Source organism: Lytechinus variegatus, chromosome 3, assembly GCF_018143015.1.
Source record: "Lytechinus variegatus isolate NC3 chromosome 3, Lvar_3.0, whole genome shotgun sequence".
Classification (NCBI taxonomy): Eukaryota; Metazoa; Echinodermata; class Echinoidea; order Temnopleuroida; family Toxopneustidae; genus Lytechinus; species Lytechinus variegatus.
This window is the reverse complement of record NC_054742.1, coordinates 64538256-64556153: the sequence shown is the minus strand read 5'-3', so window position 1 is coordinate 64556153 and position 17898 is coordinate 64538256. Positions and strand designations below refer to the sequence as shown.

At 36.0% G+C, this 17898-nt stretch overlaps 2 protein-coding genes across 3 annotated transcripts in view; one reads left to right on the top strand and one right to left on the bottom strand.

Annotated features, from left to right (window-relative positions):
• Positions 1 to 702: 702 nt before the first annotated feature.
• Positions 703 to 10144, bottom strand: LOC121411663 (ribulose-phosphate 3-epimerase-like). Of its 2 annotated transcripts, none has more exons than XM_041604488.1 (8): positions 10010 to 10144; positions 6993 to 7145; positions 6114 to 6190; positions 5844 to 5875; positions 4536 to 4643; positions 3738 to 3872; positions 2895 to 2981; positions 703 to 2094 (listed from the first exon to the last, which is right to left on the bottom strand). In XM_041604488.1, the coding sequence occupies exons 2-8, from the start codon at positions 7121 to 7123 to the stop codon at positions 1972 to 1974; spliced, it is 693 nt and encodes a 230-aa protein (XP_041460422.1). In that variant the 5' UTR covers positions 7124 to 7145; positions 10010 to 10144; the 3' UTR covers positions 703 to 1971. The 2 variants fall into 2 exon arrangements, with proteins under 2 accessions (XP_041460422.1, XP_041460421.1); XM_041604487.1 differs by having other exon boundaries at positions 6993 to 7148; positions 10010 to 10143.
• Positions 10145 to 10541: 397 nt separating this feature from the next.
• The window catches only part of LOC121411660 (ATP-dependent RNA helicase DHX30-like), a 44091-nt gene continuing 36734 nt past the window's right edge, over positions 10542 to 17898 (top strand). Inside the window, exons 1-7 of the mRNA XM_041604483.1 lie at positions 10542 to 10725; positions 13087 to 13373; positions 14021 to 14185; positions 14990 to 15246; positions 16320 to 16470; positions 16770 to 16953; positions 17476 to 17635. Coding sequence (XP_041460417.1) covers positions 10581 to 10725; positions 13087 to 13373; positions 14021 to 14185; positions 14990 to 15246; positions 16320 to 16470; positions 16770 to 16953; positions 17476 to 17635 — 1349 coding nt within the window. The 5' untranslated portion in view covers positions 10542 to 10580. The remainder of the gene's footprint in view (positions 10726 to 13086; positions 13374 to 14020; positions 14186 to 14989; positions 15247 to 16319; positions 16471 to 16769; positions 16954 to 17475; positions 17636 to 17898) is intronic.

The window sequence follows — 17898 nt, the reverse complement described above, 5'->3', positions numbered from 1 at the left end:
ATTAAATGCTAGTAAACATCAACATTTCCTATCATTTGCTCTCTGACCATCTTGACATTGACCTAAAATCATACCAAAACGACAATAGGCCATCTATTATCATGTAATCAATGAAATGTATACTTGTATTTTTTACTTTGTAATTCACATGCAATTCAGTTTGTTAACTGCGATATGTAGAGAATTTTAATAAATACCATTTATCTATCTTCTGTTATTGCTACAAATATGTAGCAATAATATCATGCCATTATAGAATGATAGGCAAATCCCTAAAAAGTCTCAATTAATGTTGGTGGTTTTTAATAAGATAAATGGAAGACATGAAGTAGACTGTACATATGAATTTATTCACATGATATTTACAGGTTCCAGTAAGAGAACACCAACAATAATTGGTTAGTAGTACTGTAGAATATTAGTAATTTACAGCCAATTTAATTGTCCATGAAACATAATTTAGTGGAATTTCTATTTTCTAACATAAATAATTTGTTTCAAATTGATTGCAAATGTATTGTAATTGTCACACCAATGGAACAAACTCCAAGCCAACCAATTATATATCATATGGGATATTGGATTTGACATAATGGCCCGTATTCTGAAATTAAGTTTTACAAAGACCATGGTCTAACTCTGTGCTAAAATTATGGGAAGCCAATAGTGTCAAAATTTTCTTTAAGCTGTATGTTTCTTATGTTTACTGTGCTCTTTCCTGATTCATCGATGGTGAATACAATCATCGGTTTTTACTTCCTAGACAATTATGAATGACTTGAGAGGCAAAAGAGCTAAATATGATATCTGCCACTGTTAGTGATTTATGTAACAATAGGCTATCCATACTTAAACCACAACTTTAAACCTGGGTTTAAGTATGAGAATGAGTATGGATTAATTTCAATGCACTTTTAATGATGTTTCTATTAGTATGAATAGGCATAAATTGATGTGGAAACTTATTAAAAGCATATTACAGACTCCCAAAGTTTGTGATAACAGAACCACTGCAAAAATTACCATGTACACACAGTAACTGGAGTTGTAAGTAATAAGGAATGTTTTTTTACTGGTATTTTTTTCATTGCAAAATAAATGAACTTCAAATACATGAATACAAAAGATAGAAATAAATATCATTTGAAATATTTTCTAGTTCTCACACAATATTATTCATTATATAATTTGTGCAATAAAACTCAAATAGCATTCTGAAACAAATCCAATATATAACCGGCCACATTCTACAAGGCATTGTACAAAAAGCACCACTCATATAGTCCAACCATATGGAGTGACTTATAGTCCCATTTTCACGTAACATGCATTTGATGCATTAACAAGACATTTCACATTCAAGAAAGTCTAGCTTGAAGTAAAAATTGTAAAATTCTTATACCACAATGCGGCTGACCCAATAATGACAGTCAATCCTACTCTATGGGTCTAAAAAGTGGCCAGAACAATTTAAAGCCTCTTACATGTACATGTATGTGCTTTCCATAGTCAAGCATGAAAATGGCCCGGCTCCTCACATTAACCCTCCCTTGTCTACATGTTAAGCAGCTTAGGGTGCAAAATATACATATTAATTACTTTTAAACATTATCAGTAACAAAGAAAACAATCACTATCCTGCCGTCCAGTTTAACTTTGGCCAAGGTCTAACTCTGTGCTAAAATTATGGGAAGCCATTCTCACTGTATGTTTGCTACATTTACCTGCAGATTTTCCTCAAGCTTATTGTGAAGAAAACTAGTATGTTGATTTTTCCCAGAGAGTCATGAATGATTCAACTGTAAAATGTGCTGATAAATCCAGCCTGTAATGTTAGAGATATGTATAAATTGCAATTGGCTGTCCATAGTTAAACCACATCTTAAGACCAGAGCTTAAATCAAACCTGACTTGAGAATATGTGCTAATATGACTAGAAAAATATAAAATAAAACGGTACAAACATTGACGCTACCTCTCGAGATTGGCTTTCTGTATGGCATCTTGTACGCTGCCTCTCAGTGTTTGGATCACCTGTTTTGGGTTGTCACTCTTCATAATAGCGCTGCCCGACACGATCATGTTAGCCCCCGCCTGCATGAGAGGAATACATTTTGAGATATTGAAAGAATCAGCAATACATTATCTTCTGTCTTTACCTTATCTTGAACAAAATAATATTGTAACAATTTTCATAATGTGTCTCACAAAGTTAAAACAGATGAAAGCAAAAAACCTTCAATGTTTGAACTATACTATTGGATATCTAGACTCTGAAAAGTATTTAAGTCTTTAAGAGTCTCACTCAATTCCTTAAAAAAATTCATAATTGTATTCGAAATTAAATTTAATCACATACTTTTGGCCATCAAAAATGCCCAAAATAACAAAAGCTTAACTTTTTGGATCCCCTTGGGACAGTCACAATTTAATAAATAGGATGGTATGAAATGATGTTTGAAGGATTGCATGGTGGTATAGCATGGTTTATGGTACACCATGTGATGGTCCTAGAAGGACTAAGGAAAGTGGATAGAGGAAGTGAAATGGAGAGACAAGAATGCAGAAGTACAGTATTCTTTTCTGAAAATGAGTGTTGTCCTAAAAAGGGGCTGTAACCTAGAAAAGTTGAGATTCTTGAGTAGTTAGAGAGATAACAAGTGGAGTTGCAGAGCAGAATGAGACAAGACTTTAGGTTTCGTCTCAAACTCAAACAAGAGTCTCCAACTTCAGGACTTGACTGTCCGTCTCCAAATACTCAAGCCTTTTTAAAGCCTGCTCGTACTTGTCACAATGAGCAACATTTATGAGAGACAATCTTTCGAATCAAGGTACACTGTAGTGATGTCGCCATAGGAACAATAATCTAGTTTTTCAAGAATAAAGGATCTCACCTCTGCTACGGTGTCAATAGTAGAAGGGCCTACTCCTCCATCCACTTCAATGTCCAGAGTCTTGTACATCTCTCTCAACTTCTTCACCTTCAAATAAATGCAAAGACTGAATTATACATCACAGATAATTGAAAGTAGTTGCGGTAAGCACTGATTTTGCAAGAAAGTCTGTAAAACCAAGATTAATTATCACTACATCATTGTGGATCTAGATCCAGGATAGTTTCAGTTTTTATTTTTTCTCATTTCCAACAAAACAGTAGACAAAATCCTGATATAAACTGTGTTCTTAGGAAATCTTAACTGAAAAAAAGATCAGACTGTAAATCAGCAACAACAGATAATCAGCAACAACAGAGATAGAACATCTCGGACAGTGTAATATTACTTTACGAGTAAAAGGCCAATGTGCTTGAGTCATATGCTCAATTCGCTAAAATCTAAACAATTAAATAATTTCTTCCAGAATGCTTCGTTTGACACATATACTTTTTTAAAATGCACACAGACAATTGGGTGATCATTTGATTTGGGTTCTGTATAACTCATTTTGAAATTGTTCCCACATAAATGGTAACAATGGTTCCTTGCGCATAATATAATGTGGATTGCCTCCCCCATTAAAAATATGTTGGATGCCAACAAAAAGGGAATCTGAACTATGATTTGCTTTTCCTATATTGCTGAAGGTCAAACAAAGTTTTAATTTACAATTTAGAACAAGTTAACATAAGCTAAAGAGGTTATAAAGTCAAGAAACTATTTATATCTATATAGCAAAGGTACGATACTAGTTTAAGTTTCACATGGGTAAGGAAATGTAATATTGGTTTCAAACAATACCTTGGGCATCATATCACCCATGAACTTCTGTCCTCCGAATCCAGGTTCCACTGTCATGACAAGAACCATATTAACGTCTTCTACGTAGGGAAGAACTACATCTATAGGGGTAGCTGGCTTCACTGCTATACCAACCTATTTAGAGAATAATAGTATTTAGATGTTTCATGAAGGCCATGTTGACATATTCTCCAAATGGCAACATAATATCTATGGGAGTATCTGATTTTAGCAAATTAAAACAGCATTGTTTTGGAAAATAAGGATAAAGATCTAAAGCTTAGGACATCAACAGGTGGGCTGCATGATATTGAGTAGTTTGGTATTTCATTATTGCCAGCACTAAGCACAATAAGGAAATATACTGTCCCAAATGAACAGTTGGTAAAACAATGACAAGTAACATTCTCAAATACTATTTTTTAAAGCCAAGAATATCATATGCAGAAAAGGGGAATATTGATTAGGTATATTTGTATGACCCAAGTGAGTTGGATTGGGGTAATGGAATGTCTGCATTTTACCGCAATTCAAGGCGGATTTCTTGTCAGAAACACATTAAAACCTCAACTGTTACAATATCGTAATAGGCGATATAGCATGGATCCAATATCATGGTAGGACGGTTAGTTGGACATTTGGTTTCTTTTTAAGTTTAATCTTTCACTAAAATGATTTAGTTGCAGCTTTGCAATTAAATTTCTATATTATCATCACATTTTTTCAGTCTTCATCTGAAGCAAGTGGACTCCCTTTTTTTTTTTGGGGGGGGACAAAATGATGGATATGCGTACATACCTTCATGTCAGCCTCCTTGATACGATGAATAACCATCTTAGGATCATCAGTGGCTTCTACATGGAAGGTATATTGGTCAGCTCCAGCACTCTTCATTGGCTCTATCCACTAAAGAAATAAAAAAAGAGAAAAGATAAAGGAAATCAAATCATGCAACATGTATAAACAGGTTAAAAGCGCTTTATAAATCCAGCTATTATTGTTATTATTATTAATATTATCAAACACATACAGGCAAGCAGCGGCGTAAATCTGGAAGGGAGGTGATAGCAATATATCCCGCAGAAAATTTCAAATTTCATGGGCAGTCCCATACCACGGACAATGTAAATACACAGGGGAACATAAAATAGGTACATTATACTATCTATCTTCACTTTTGGTGATGGCAATTAAGGAGTATCATAACTGTTCATTTCAAAAGCTGTTTTAATGGTTTGTTGTGACATGAAACTACTTATACATTTAAAGGGCTGGCCATGACTATGAATATACAAGCGAGCAAAACAAGGGAGAAAATTTTCAGTAATTGAAAAACTGGATGGTGTCCAAAAATGTCTTTCAAGGGGTGTAAGTATGTGAGAAACTGAAAGCCTTCAAAATATACCTCCAATATCGCGAGCAAGCGTAGTGAGCGAGCCTTTAAAAAGTTGCTTCAGTCGTCTTTGATAATGTGCACCTATTAAGCAGGAAAATAAGGGGTCACTTAACAATGGGAAGAAAAGAAGGAAACAAAAAATTGTACTCTGAAACTGCGCAATTAAGGCTTGTCCAATGAAAACCCATTTACTCACTGGTTATCCTATAGGGAAGATGAGATCACAATTATCAGGAATAAGTGTGTTTTATGAAAAGAATCATGATAGAAAACTGCCTTCTTAAAGTGGATAATGCACAATGACTTTGCGTCTAGGGGTGCAAAATTGGGCCGATTGAAGCACTATAACAGCATCTAAAGATAAATTCACGCATTAAAAGTAGTAGTAAAAATCAATTGATGACTGTAAATTTTATTACTGTCTTGAAAAGTTGAGGATGTATAGACAGTCTACCCCCCCCCCAGATTTACACCAGGCAAGACAGGGTAAAATATTTTATCATTAAAAAAATAAGAATGATAGACTTCATTGGGAAGACACCAAATGTGACAAATTTTTCATATTAGTCCCATTGGGATTTTTTTAGACTTTGTTTTTCAGGTGTGGTGGGGTAAATCTCATAAGGATCCTAGGATACTTCAAATTCACCTGGGCTCAAATGTATTTTCATTATCCTTAAAAAAATTGTTTGAAACTCAATTAACTCTACCTTTTCTGGACTGAGCACCATCATATGCATATCTGCAAAAAGAAAAATAGATTGACAAAGTGAATGGGTAAATGAGCAGGATGAAAGTGCAGGGAAATTAAGAGTTTTCTTGACCACAACCCCCCCCCCCTAATGTCCACAGCATGCATGACACACATTCATAGCGCACAAATCAATGTAAAGAAAATAATAACTCATAACCCAGAAATATAAATAATTAAAACTACATTCAATAATCAAAGATAAGTTCACAAATCTATAAATACTTACCAAAAAATGCACTGGTGATCTTTTCTCTCAGACACTTGACAACAGGATGTCCAAATGTTAAATTTGGAACAAAATGGCTGGAAAACAAACGTTATAAAGCAATTATTCTGGGATTTAGTGGAGGCCAAATTATGCCAGCCTTGAACTTCAGGGGTTCCAAGACTCACATTAATACCTTGGTCACATTTGCTCTACGGCGGCCCTACGAGTCCAAAACACCCTTTTAAACATTTTTTTTGTACCAACTACATATAGGTGGTTTGCGTTAAAATTAATAAAACGGCTGTTTACGACTAGCCGTACAGCAAATGTGACCGAGGTACATCTCCCTCAATCGATAAACCACAACGATCACCACAATCTTAAGGCCTTATCTCTTGTCTGACATGCATGTATAAAATCCTTTTTAACTTCAGAACTGGATAGTGCATACCCAGAGACACAAAATAAAAAAGTGATGAAACATTGTTCTAAGCAAATTGTTGAAATTCAGACCTCTTGTGTGAAATCTCATACAAATGACAAAGGTTTTTAGTAAGTCCACCATGCTGGGTTTAAAAAAATACAAGATGTCAATGTAACTTGGCTATCAACTATTCTATTTCACAGTGAAGAGCAATCCAGATGTGGCTCAGATGTGTCGACATGAGGAAGGTCTCCAACCATAATACTTTATGTTTGATCTCTAAATCTCTTCTGGATTTGTTGTACCGGTACTTGGAAAATCTTTTTAACAACGTTATATGGACATCACATTTATATCTCATTGGCAATAGATTTTCAGGTCTGAAATTGCAACACATGATGTCTAATCAGTAAATCTTGTGGGATAGCATTTTTGCTGAAAGAACTTTAGGTGACAGTGAACAAACAAGTTACCCATCCATGACATCAAGATGTAGATAGTCAGCTCCACTGTCCATCATCCTGTGACATTCATCAGCCAAGGATGAAAGGTCAGAGTTCAATATAGATGGTCCAATTTTGCACTCATAGTGGGCACCTGCCATCTTTCGCCAACCTCGATCAGACCTCCTGGAATGGGAGTTTAAAACATGTTACATGGTGAACATATCTAACATTTAGATTCATCAGTCCTAAAGTGTGTAGTGTACGAGTATGGGTCTTACTTTAATAGTCTAATGGGGCATTGCAAGAAACTTGCGATCAATTGTGTGTTGGCTCAGTTGGTAGAGCATCCGTCTCATAACCGGGAGGTTGGAGGTTCAAACCCCGGCCGCGTCAGATCAAAAGACGTTAAAAGATGGGAGTTGCTGCTACCCTGTTTGGCGTTCAACGATTATAAGGGATAGAGCCTCGTCTATCTGGCGCTGCACAGTGGCTGCCGGGCCCACGATCAATTTGGCAAAGCAAATTTTCGGAGTATTTCATTTCATGTCTATTTCGAACAATAAATTATGGATTTTCATTTTTCAATTGCAAGTCTCTTTTCGTTCCTGAAATAATTAAGCATATGCCGTGCAATTAAGTGCAAATTTGCAATTGAATGCTAATCTGCTTCATGAAAAAAAGGAGTGTTATCTGATTTGCTAGAGCTAAAATTGATTTATCAATTGAAAAATTGCAAAAGAACATTTGCAATTGATTGCAAATATTTTCTTGCAACACCCCCTTAGCATTTGCCATCCCAGTTACATCCACGGCTTGAACATCAGGGTCAGAATCTCAAGACAATAGAAAAATATTAATGTAATCTTTTGAGATCATTGCCAATAATTGCATTGCAATGAACTCTCAATAGCTATCTGTATTGATACAAACTGTACATGTATATGTCAATATATGCATTTTTCTGTGTTTTCTGTTTAAAAAATGCTAGAACCAAAAATATTGCAGAAAAGTTTAACATGTTGAAACTTGGTCATGTATATTTCTTTCCTTCTTGTCTAAAAATTGATCGTCTTTGAATCCTTATAATTCTCTTTCATTCTTCTTTCTTTCAATTTCCTTTCCCTTTCATTTTCTTTCTTTCAATTTCCTTTCCCTTTCATTTTCTTTCTTTCCTTCCTTCTTAATATCCTTCTTTCATTTTTCTTATTTCTTTGCTGTTTTTTCTTTCCTTTCAATTTTTCTCTAGATTCTATTTTTATTTTTTAATTACTTTATTAGATCTATTTTGTATCTATTCTATTTATTCATTTATTCCTTCCTCACCAGGCAACACAAAATCCCCTTGTAAGTCAATTAAGGGATGGTCCGGGCTGAAAGTATTTATATCTTAAGACATAAGAGTAGAATTTATTGAGCAAAATGCCGAAAATTTCATCAAAATCGGATAACAAATAATAAAGTTATTGAAGTTTAAACTTTAGCAATATTTTGTGAAAAGTCGTCATGAATATTCATTAGGTGGGCTGATGATGCCACATCTGCACTTTCCTTTTTCTTATGTTATTACATAAAATCATTTTTCCATTATTTCATACTTGTGTGAATAATGTCTCCCTCATAATGAAATAAGTTGCAGCAATAAATATCTAATGCACTAAATCAGTTGTCAATCCAATTTTTCTAGTTCTTGGAGGAAACAATTTTAATAAACCTAATTTAATATAATAAAATACAAAAGAACAAGTGAAGATATGACATCATCAACCCACCTTATGAATATTCATGACTGTTTACACAAAATATTGCTAAACTTTAAAATGCAATACTTTGTTATCCAAATTTGATGAAATTTTCAGCATTTTGCTCAGTGAATTCTACTATATTTATAAAGTTTTACATACTTTCAGCCCGGACCATCCCTTTTTTTTGCAGTTCTCCCGAGTCCCCGCTCCCCTACTGCTCGCCTTACAAATTCTAAATTACTTATTGCTCCCCTCCTAATTCTAAATATAACATAAAAAAAACAAGTCCCTGTTGAGTCAATGGAAAGGCAAGTTAATACAGTATGTTAAGGTCTATTATTATTTAGACGTGGAGGTGCAGATATTTTTTGACGTCTTGTGAGATTGTTTCAAAGAGACCAGATATTAAAACTGAATATTTTGCCTCGCCCATAAACTTATCATTGGTTAATAAATGATTGTGTGCATAAAGCTATTGTTGCGTCACATGCATTGCGTATTAGTTGCCCGGAGGTGTGGGTAAAGGAGCGTCAATTTATTGAATTCAAATGCAATTGCACTATACGCTAGCGCATCTTTACTTTATTACAGATAATTCTTCTTTTAAAAATAATAATACTCAGGCACCATTCTCATGATTTACAGGATAACAATTTGTTGCAATAATTTAATGGTTAGTAAAAACATTTTTTTTGCATCAATACTTTAATGTTTAGCTTTGTCAAGTTTGTGGGGGTAGACTAAATATCTATCGAATGACCAATTTTCGTGGGATGCGTAACTTCAGAAATATTGTTACTCGCTGAAGAACAAGATTTCTTCAGCAGTACAATATTTCTTCCTATCCCACCCAAGCCTAAGGCCATTCAATATTTCCTAAACATTTAGGATAATTGTTTGTTGTGTTTTCTGTGATTGCGCAGTTGATGTCTTTTAAAAAAAATGACATATACTTCTTCATCATGAAGACTAAGTATAGCCGTAGTCACTCAGGCCTACGAACGAGGTTAACGTAAACGTTAAGACAGTGAACTTCCGCGATATCGCAAGAGAGATGCGAGGTAACCTCGCACAACAACTCAGCGATTTAGCTCCTTGGCAAATTTGAACGATATTATCACGGAAACGTGACTTATCTCTGCAACATGTGTGAATAAAAATCTCACAGAATGATAAAGCAGAGAGCGTCCATCCTGCGCAGCAATGAACTCAGCAGAAACACAGGCTTTATTAAGTTTAGATCTTAAAGTTAAACTGTAGATGTAACCGTATCGGTACTTGTAATAGGGTGACTTTACTTACAACAGCAGAGAATGAAATGAAAGCTCAGTTCACCGGCGCGGCTCGTAGAAATCGACAGTCGTCAAAAACGACTCCTTGGAGTTGAACGATAGCTATCTCAAAACTGAGTGGCCGGGGGTGTACCCTGGGGATGGCGCGGGTGTACGCCGGCCGGCCGGTCGAGCAGCTAGCGCCGCGCCGGGCAGCTGATCGACCGAAATCGACTGTGGAAAGCACGTGGAGGGTTAAATCAGGAAGTTGGGTAAATCGAATATTTTGTAGGGGTGTAATTCTAATCTAACAATTTGTGAATGTAATGAATATTGATTAAATTCTATAATGATTCACTTGTTGTTAATAAAAATATTGGATATTATCAGTTTTTCGCAGTATTCATTTTCAAATATTCACACAATTTTGTTTTGTAATGCATAAATTGATAGATATACCATATACCGATACCGGTACCTATATAAATTGCGCAATGTACAAAATGGAAACTTCCAACCAAACATTTGATTTCGCAACACATGAAGCGGTGGACAACGTAATAATTCGGTACTAGTTTTGCCTCGTCAAGTTCGTGATCAACATGGCCACAACAGTGCTCTGTCGTCCAATTTTAACTAGGAAGTGGAGGATCTTACAGTCAGATTTATTCAGTAATCCTGTATGTTTTTGTGTTCGGAATGCCTCAAAAAACTCTCGCAGATCCCAGAAGAAAAATAAAAATTCGGGTAAGAAACTGCAGTCCCACTGAACAAACAATGACAGGACTCAGGACAGGAGAGATCCTTTTGCTAGTAGTACTAGTAGTAGTACTATAAAGACTATAAGTACTATTGACATTTTAAGTTACCATTTTTTGTGATTTTGTTGAGCCAGGAAGATCGATTACGAATTATTCTTTATAAAGAGTATCACTATACTATCAGTGAATAGCGGGGGGGGGGGGGGGGCGGCACTCATTATATAATGCATAGTGGGTATGTGCCGCGGAGGGACCCCCATTTTTACACTCAAATTTCCGTTCCGAGGCATAACTTTTTTGTCTTGTTGAGAAAAAGGACAAAGAAAGCCGCTCCAAGGCATATCATTTTCTTCTTATTGATAAGAAAGAAGAGAGAAATCCGCTCCAAAGCTTCGCATATTTTTCGTTACGCCGCTCCGATCGCATCGATCTGCTACAATGAGCTGCAATTTTGGTGAAAAGCGGCCGCAGAGCTCACCCGGCGAAGGCCGCGCTAGCTGCATCATGCACGCATGACCGTTCCATAGGGATGCATACGCACTCACACGCTTGCGATCCGTTCCAAGGACCCCCGTTTTCACAAACATTTGTCGTTCCGAAGCCCGCTCCAAGGCCCCCGTTTTTTGTCTCGCCCGCGGCACACCCCCACCACTTTTTTGGTCGAGTGCCCCCCCCCCCCCGGAATATAGTTCAATAGGCCTACACTATAGTACAGGTAGACAGCTGGCAGCCATCTGTTTCGAGGAGTTTTTAAACATTTTTGTAGTTTTTTAATTTCTCCTCGTACATAGACGGCTGCCAACATTAGGGGACTTTCAATGCAAAATCCCCCCGTCGGGGCTCTTCAATTTTTGTCTTTAATGAATAAAAATTTTGAAAATAAACATGACAGAAATGCAAATTAATATTCCCTCTTGGCATTAATTGCCAAAAAACGGGGAAAATCAAGTTAAAAGGAACAAAAACAGTGACTTACCTCGGCTGTTGCGCAACTTCACTTCCTGTTTTATCTGAACTTATAGTACATAACATATGGCCATTGAGTCCCCTGTACAGATCGCACTAGAACTTCGGTCTCTGGTGAGTGAAGCCAACGGAGTTCAGCTGAGCAACCAATATAACAGAGACCGAAGCTTTTGGTCTAAATACAGGTGCAACTGCAAGACTGCACTAGTGTGACAGTGCCCATTGCCATTGTAACCTGCACCTGATATTAAGCTTAACGTGAGTGTTGTTAATGACAAAATGTTAAATAAAAAAATGTAAAGTATTCTTAACACATTTTAGAGAGTGAATGATTTTTCTTATTACACATGTTTTTCATAGACTCCCACCTGCATAACTGCAGCCCAGGCCTTGTCTCCATTGGGCATTAAGATGAGATTAAATGATGTTAATTAATTTATATACATGAAACACGTGGAAACTGATGTTTGTTTAATAATCTATGGATCGTTATATACAAAACTCCAAATACAGGAACAAAAGATGTAAAAAAAACCTGGCAATCTTGCCTAGAGGACCATATTTCCTCTGGTGATAGCCTCACCCGCTACACGAATGTCAAATACTTATAATTCTGACCCGAAAATGAAGAAGCCTCTCTGCCTGCTCCATGAATGGGGTGCAGTGCAGGAGTGAATTGGAGTAAAATCCTCTCTCCATTTTATGAAGTTATCACTCTCCATTCACAGATGCTAAGCCTTGACTTATTTTCGTCATGCAAGCTCATAGCTCTGGAATGTGATGTTTTGACCCAAAGACCATTCAGCATCACTCTTATACCCAGAAAGAGTGTGAATCATACTTCTTAAAAAGCATGAAGATTGTTTAACATTTCTACTACTTCCTGTGCACTCCCTGTGAAGGCATCTATTACTTAGAGACAAATAAGAGTAATGAAAATATATGAATTTCCATTACCTGTTACATAGATAAGTCCATAATTAGGTTTTTTTTCGTTTGATCTTTCTGACATGATGATGATGATACCAAAATAACCAATCATAATATAATGAAAAGTGGCCTTCATTTACTAATTCATAATACATTTAAAAAATGAATCGAAGAAGTTCTTACAACAAACTACATAAATATTAGTTCAGACAATTTCTAAATCTGTCCTTAAGGAAAATACTAGTATCTATTGACAGATCACAGGAAGTGAGTCCATTAGCTGAGTCATCATTGGTATGTACAAAACTAGTGTGTTTCAGCCAGCCTATTTCTGGAGCTCCTTGGATAGACAGCAAAGTTATTTGAAGTTTCCTAGAAACGGAACTCCACTGGTTACTTCATGAAAGCTATAATTTCTCTCATTTTTTTTTTTTTTTTTTTTGATAAACAGGCAATGCAGGAATCAGCGAAGAACATCAGCTGTTGCTGAAGACATTCCCCAACCCCAAAGGAATCCTTAACAATGTGATCCTCAGCAACGCGAAGTGCAGTTCTATCCAAGATGTCCTCACATACAACACGCAGGATGTACCCGGAGATGCCAAGAAGGGTGGTTCGGTCCTAAAGAAAAGCGTCTTGGCTCTTAGCTGGCCTCAGGTCATGGAACTTGAAGGGGTCGGTCGAAAGAAAAAGGATGCAGAACTTGTAGCAGCAGCACAGGCTTGTGCTAGATTAAAGGTATGTCAGAATGTCAGACACGCAAATGTATACCAATTCAGTACATTAAAGTCTTGCTTAAATTTTGTAATGAATCTATAATGTGGACTATCAGTATATCATTCCAGTGCTAGTGGGGGGAAAATTAAAAAAAGATCTCAACAAATCTCCAAGGCCAGTTAAGGGGCACAGGGGCCAATCTAAAGGTAAGCGGCAGCTATGGGTTTTGATGCCCTTGATTTGTTCAAGTCCTGGGGCCTATTTCATAAACTTGTAATAACAAATTTGCAATAACAGTTAAAAGCTACTGGAATCCTTCAATCTGATTGGCTGGTCGTAGATTTGTATAGAAAATGTGCATTTGTATAGTAACTCTTAATGAAATTTGACCCTGTTGTGTGCATTTTGTGGTATCTTATCTATTTTGTCTCTTGATTGGTGCTGCCCAGAGCAGACTGGATACTGTCTTTTTATCATTTCTAACTGGGCACAGCTTAGGTATGCATAACGAGAGATATCTTACAAACTTCCATTGCTGTGAACCAAATACATAATCATTACCCTTTTAAAAATTCATTTGATCTTCTGTGGAAGCCCCCAGTTATGGCTGCTATTCGTTGCAGTGCTCTTAAGTCAGATACCCATCCTTCTTCCTTGCTTTTTGACAGGAGCTTGGCCTGATGGATGACAACAACAACCCTTTACTTCCAGACAGGGTGGTTTACAAGAAAGAAGACATCCGTAGCTTCCTGAGGAAACAAAATCAACCCGATGTAATTGAGACGGATGAGAACATCAACAAGGAACTCTCCACCTTCTTGAAAACTCTACAGGTAACTGTTTCAAAGATTTGTTCAACAGTCATACCAATGAAGCCGACTACAAACCAACCAATGGTATGTCATTGGAATAACACATGAAAGCTTTGGTTGGTCTGGAGTCGGTTTCACCGTTGTGACTGTTTCCGTGTTCCATGTTTAGTGATCCACGGTGTGTGTGCATAAGGATAGCGATTGATCACACGCTTGATTTTCACGATTGATTGTACATTGTAGTCAATACAATCAATTGTAAAACTTTTCTTCTCTAATGGTAGTTGCTTACCTTTGTGTTACAGGCCCCTAATAAGACTTGTTAAAAAAAATTACCAAGGACCTTTGTACCCCTGTTTGCGTTGATGCAGTCTTTAAATTTTCATTGATTCGATTCAAGATTGCATCGGTTGTACATTAAATGATTTTACGGTCATTATGTACATGTACCCTATGATTAATCATTGTTACACTGAATTATTTTAGGATTGTGACTAGGTCTTTCACATACAACTGTTTGAAATAGCTTCAGTTTTTTTTTTCAATTCAATAAACATAAAGGTGCAAAATTTGAACTATTTCTTTAATATTAGTAATAATAGTATGTATGAGATGCTTTATACAGGTGTTTCAAAGCTCAACACTGACACTGATCTCCAAACTGTGTTTAAGACGTCTTTATATTGTAGTTCTTTAGTTGGATATTGACAAATTATATTAACTATCGAAATATATCAGAGATAAAAGCATGAATTATCATTGTGGTGATGATGACAATAAATCAGACCAAATGTGAGGAGTCTCACAATTTGTTTTTTTTCTCAGGACCAAGAAAAGAAGAAGTCTGAGGATGACAAGCAAGCCCAGGAAGATCATTCATTCTATTCGATGCTAATGTCAGAGGAGGAGATGCCGGAGAAGGTGATGGACATCATCTCTGACAGACCTTACCAGCGTCTTTCGAGATCCAAGAGGGATGTTAGGAATGGTGTTTTACTGCAGAGGCTTATCAACCAAAGAAACAATCCCGCTGTTGCTGAAATACAAAAGAAAGTGCAGACCCTGCCCATCATAAATATGAGGTGATTTACCAATTTTATTGTGCCTGGATTTTGATGTTTTAATGTGTGTGAAACAAAAAATATAAGGAGGAGTAAGAAAAGGAGGAGGGGGAGAAGAAGGGGGAGAGGGAGGAAGAATACTTGCATAAGTAGCGCTTTTCAATACTTTATCAGAAGTCTTGAAGTACCCTTCAAGAATGCATCATCACAACAACTTTAATCCTAAGAAGAACTTTTTCGCAACACCCGGGTACGCGGCTCAGAAATTACGCAACATTTTGTAAGTGCATGCAGACCCAAACTTGCTCAAAAACATGAATTCATGTACAAGTTCAATGCAAATAGTGTTTTAAGCCAATGTTCATAAATGTATCATTAATTTTCCTTTTACTGATTAAAATAAATCAATGCCATCTTGTTTATGGTCAAAATAAAGTCCTCAGCAATCGTCGTTGAAATAACAAAAAGTAAAGAAACAAAGAAATACATGAGAAATTTAGAAAATAAATATGATAATGAAGTACATTTTATCAGATCCTTATAAAGGGTATGTGTACCAAAAATTAGTATTTTAGGGGCATCATTTAGTTAATAAGAGCAAAATTTTGATTTTACGCATGAATTAGCATTAAGATTTGAGATTTTCGCATAATTTGATCTTACTGTTTTGTAGATTATGCCATGGGTAATATGTGTGCCAATTTTTGTCGCGATCGATGGCCAAGATCATATGGGGGGCTGAATCAGGCCCCCCCCCCCCATCTTCTTGGGCGTCGAAATAGCTATTTAAGTTTAATTAATGGCTGACAGTTGTAATTTGAAGCTGAAAACCTGTCATGCATCATATATAACTCCATCCAAAAATTTAGATCAGTTCTTCAAGCACCCTTGTAACAAAAACGGCATGATTCATATTGAAATGTCAAATATTATATGAAATATCTGCTCTTGACCAATTAAATTCTTCTCAATCTATTTTTTTCAGTCACTATTCAACAGTTATTCCAGTTATAAATAAATGAAAAGCTTGTGAATTTCAAATGTACATGTAGCTCAAATATATTTAAGTTCACATTTTTTCTTCCTTTTTACAGAGAGGAGATATTATCTCTGATAAATGCCAACCAAGTAGTGGTTCTGTGTGGAGAAACAGGCTGTGGGAAGACTACCCAGATGCCTCAGTTCATCTTAGATGATTGGATTCAACAGGATATGGGATCACAGTGCAATATAGTTATAACTCAAGTATGTACACGAAGGGTTTATAGTACACAAATAATACACATTATCAAGGGTGTTAGTAAGAATTATACACATTTGGTACCTATTGAATAGTTCTAACACGCTTGATTCATAGCTGAGGGTGTTTGGATTGTTTCAAAGGAAACAAATGCATGTTTTGATCTTGAACTCATGGTGAATAGATATCTTTATGCGATCAAGTTATATACATGTATGCAATGTGAGCAACATGACATTGCACCATTTTAGATGAAGATTCTTTGAAAAGATAACCATGAAACATGTTTGTGCCATTTTTCCAGCCAAGGAGAATAAGTGCAATATCGACAGCGGAGAGGATCGCATTAGAAAGAGGTGAACAACTTGGCAAGACGATTGGCTACCAGATCAGACTCCATCGTAGAATGCCTGAGAATCATGGGTGTATGTTGGTCTGTACCACTGGTATCCTACTAAAGAAATTGCAGCAAAACCCAGATTTGACAGGTGAGAGAATACAAGTGATAATAGATTTTGATTTTGTTCATATAAACGGGTGACTTGCATTTAAAAAAAAAAGGAGCTGAATGCTGAAATGTGCCGAGTTCAAGAAAAGCTTTAGTAAAGGGTCAGTAATATGAATTGTACTCCATTATCATTCCAGTCATTATAATATATTTATAATGATACACTTATAATCATATAAGAGTAGTGGCCATTGAATATTTTTCAACCGTTTAAAATTCAAATTTCATATTGTGGTGTATCTAGCTCCCTCTCTTGGATATATATTTTTTAAGAGCTTCTTTGACACTTATCTTACAAATTTAGTGATTGTGTATCAGAAAACTGCAGACAAATATGATATCCTTAATTTTTCAGTCCATTCCATGCTTTGGAATTGGTTTTATATAAAAATTAATAACAAGCACGCAGTTAGTTCATTTGGGTCGGGCTCCCGATGAAAATAGTTGTACATGTTAAATTACAAAATTCATCCTAACTCAAAGAGTTATATTGTTCTTGTAGGTATCAGTCATGTGATTGTCGATGAGGTTCATGAGCGGGATGTCAACACAGACTTCCTGCTTGTTCTGTTAAAGAACGCTCTTGAAAGGAACAAGAATGTCAAGCTAATACTAATGAGTGCTTCCATCAATCCAGGATTGTTCTCAAAGTATTTTAACAAGTGAGTAGAGTGGCTTCAACACTTTTCCCTTAGCTAGTGACTAAATTGTAACAATTGTATGGTTGAGGCTCGCGTTATAACCAGTTGAATCCATTTGAGACTTCCAATTATCGAACTTAAAACTTAGTAATAAGTGAATTAGTACTTGGTCTAATTGAGCAATCGTATTAAGTATTATTTTATTGTCTTATCAATGTGTTGTCTGCTTTTCCGTTGTAACAGAGATATGACACAAGTGTAATCCAACAAGTTGATTTATTAAA

Excerpts from the sequence above, each read along its gene's own strand:
- LOC121411663 (XM_041604488.1), bottom strand. The coding sequence starts at position 7,123 with ATGGCAGGTGCCCACTATGAGTGCAAAATTGGACCATCTATATTGAAC. Across the intron at positions 4,644-5,843 it reads TGGTGCTCAGTCCAGAAAAG|TGGATAGAGCCAATGAAGAG; the intron begins GTAGAGTTAATT and ends TTATTTCTTTAG. Across the intron at positions 2,095-2,894 it reads CTATTGACACCGTAGCAGAG|GCGGGGGCTAACATGATCGT; the intron begins GTGAGATCCTTT and ends CCTCTCATGCAG.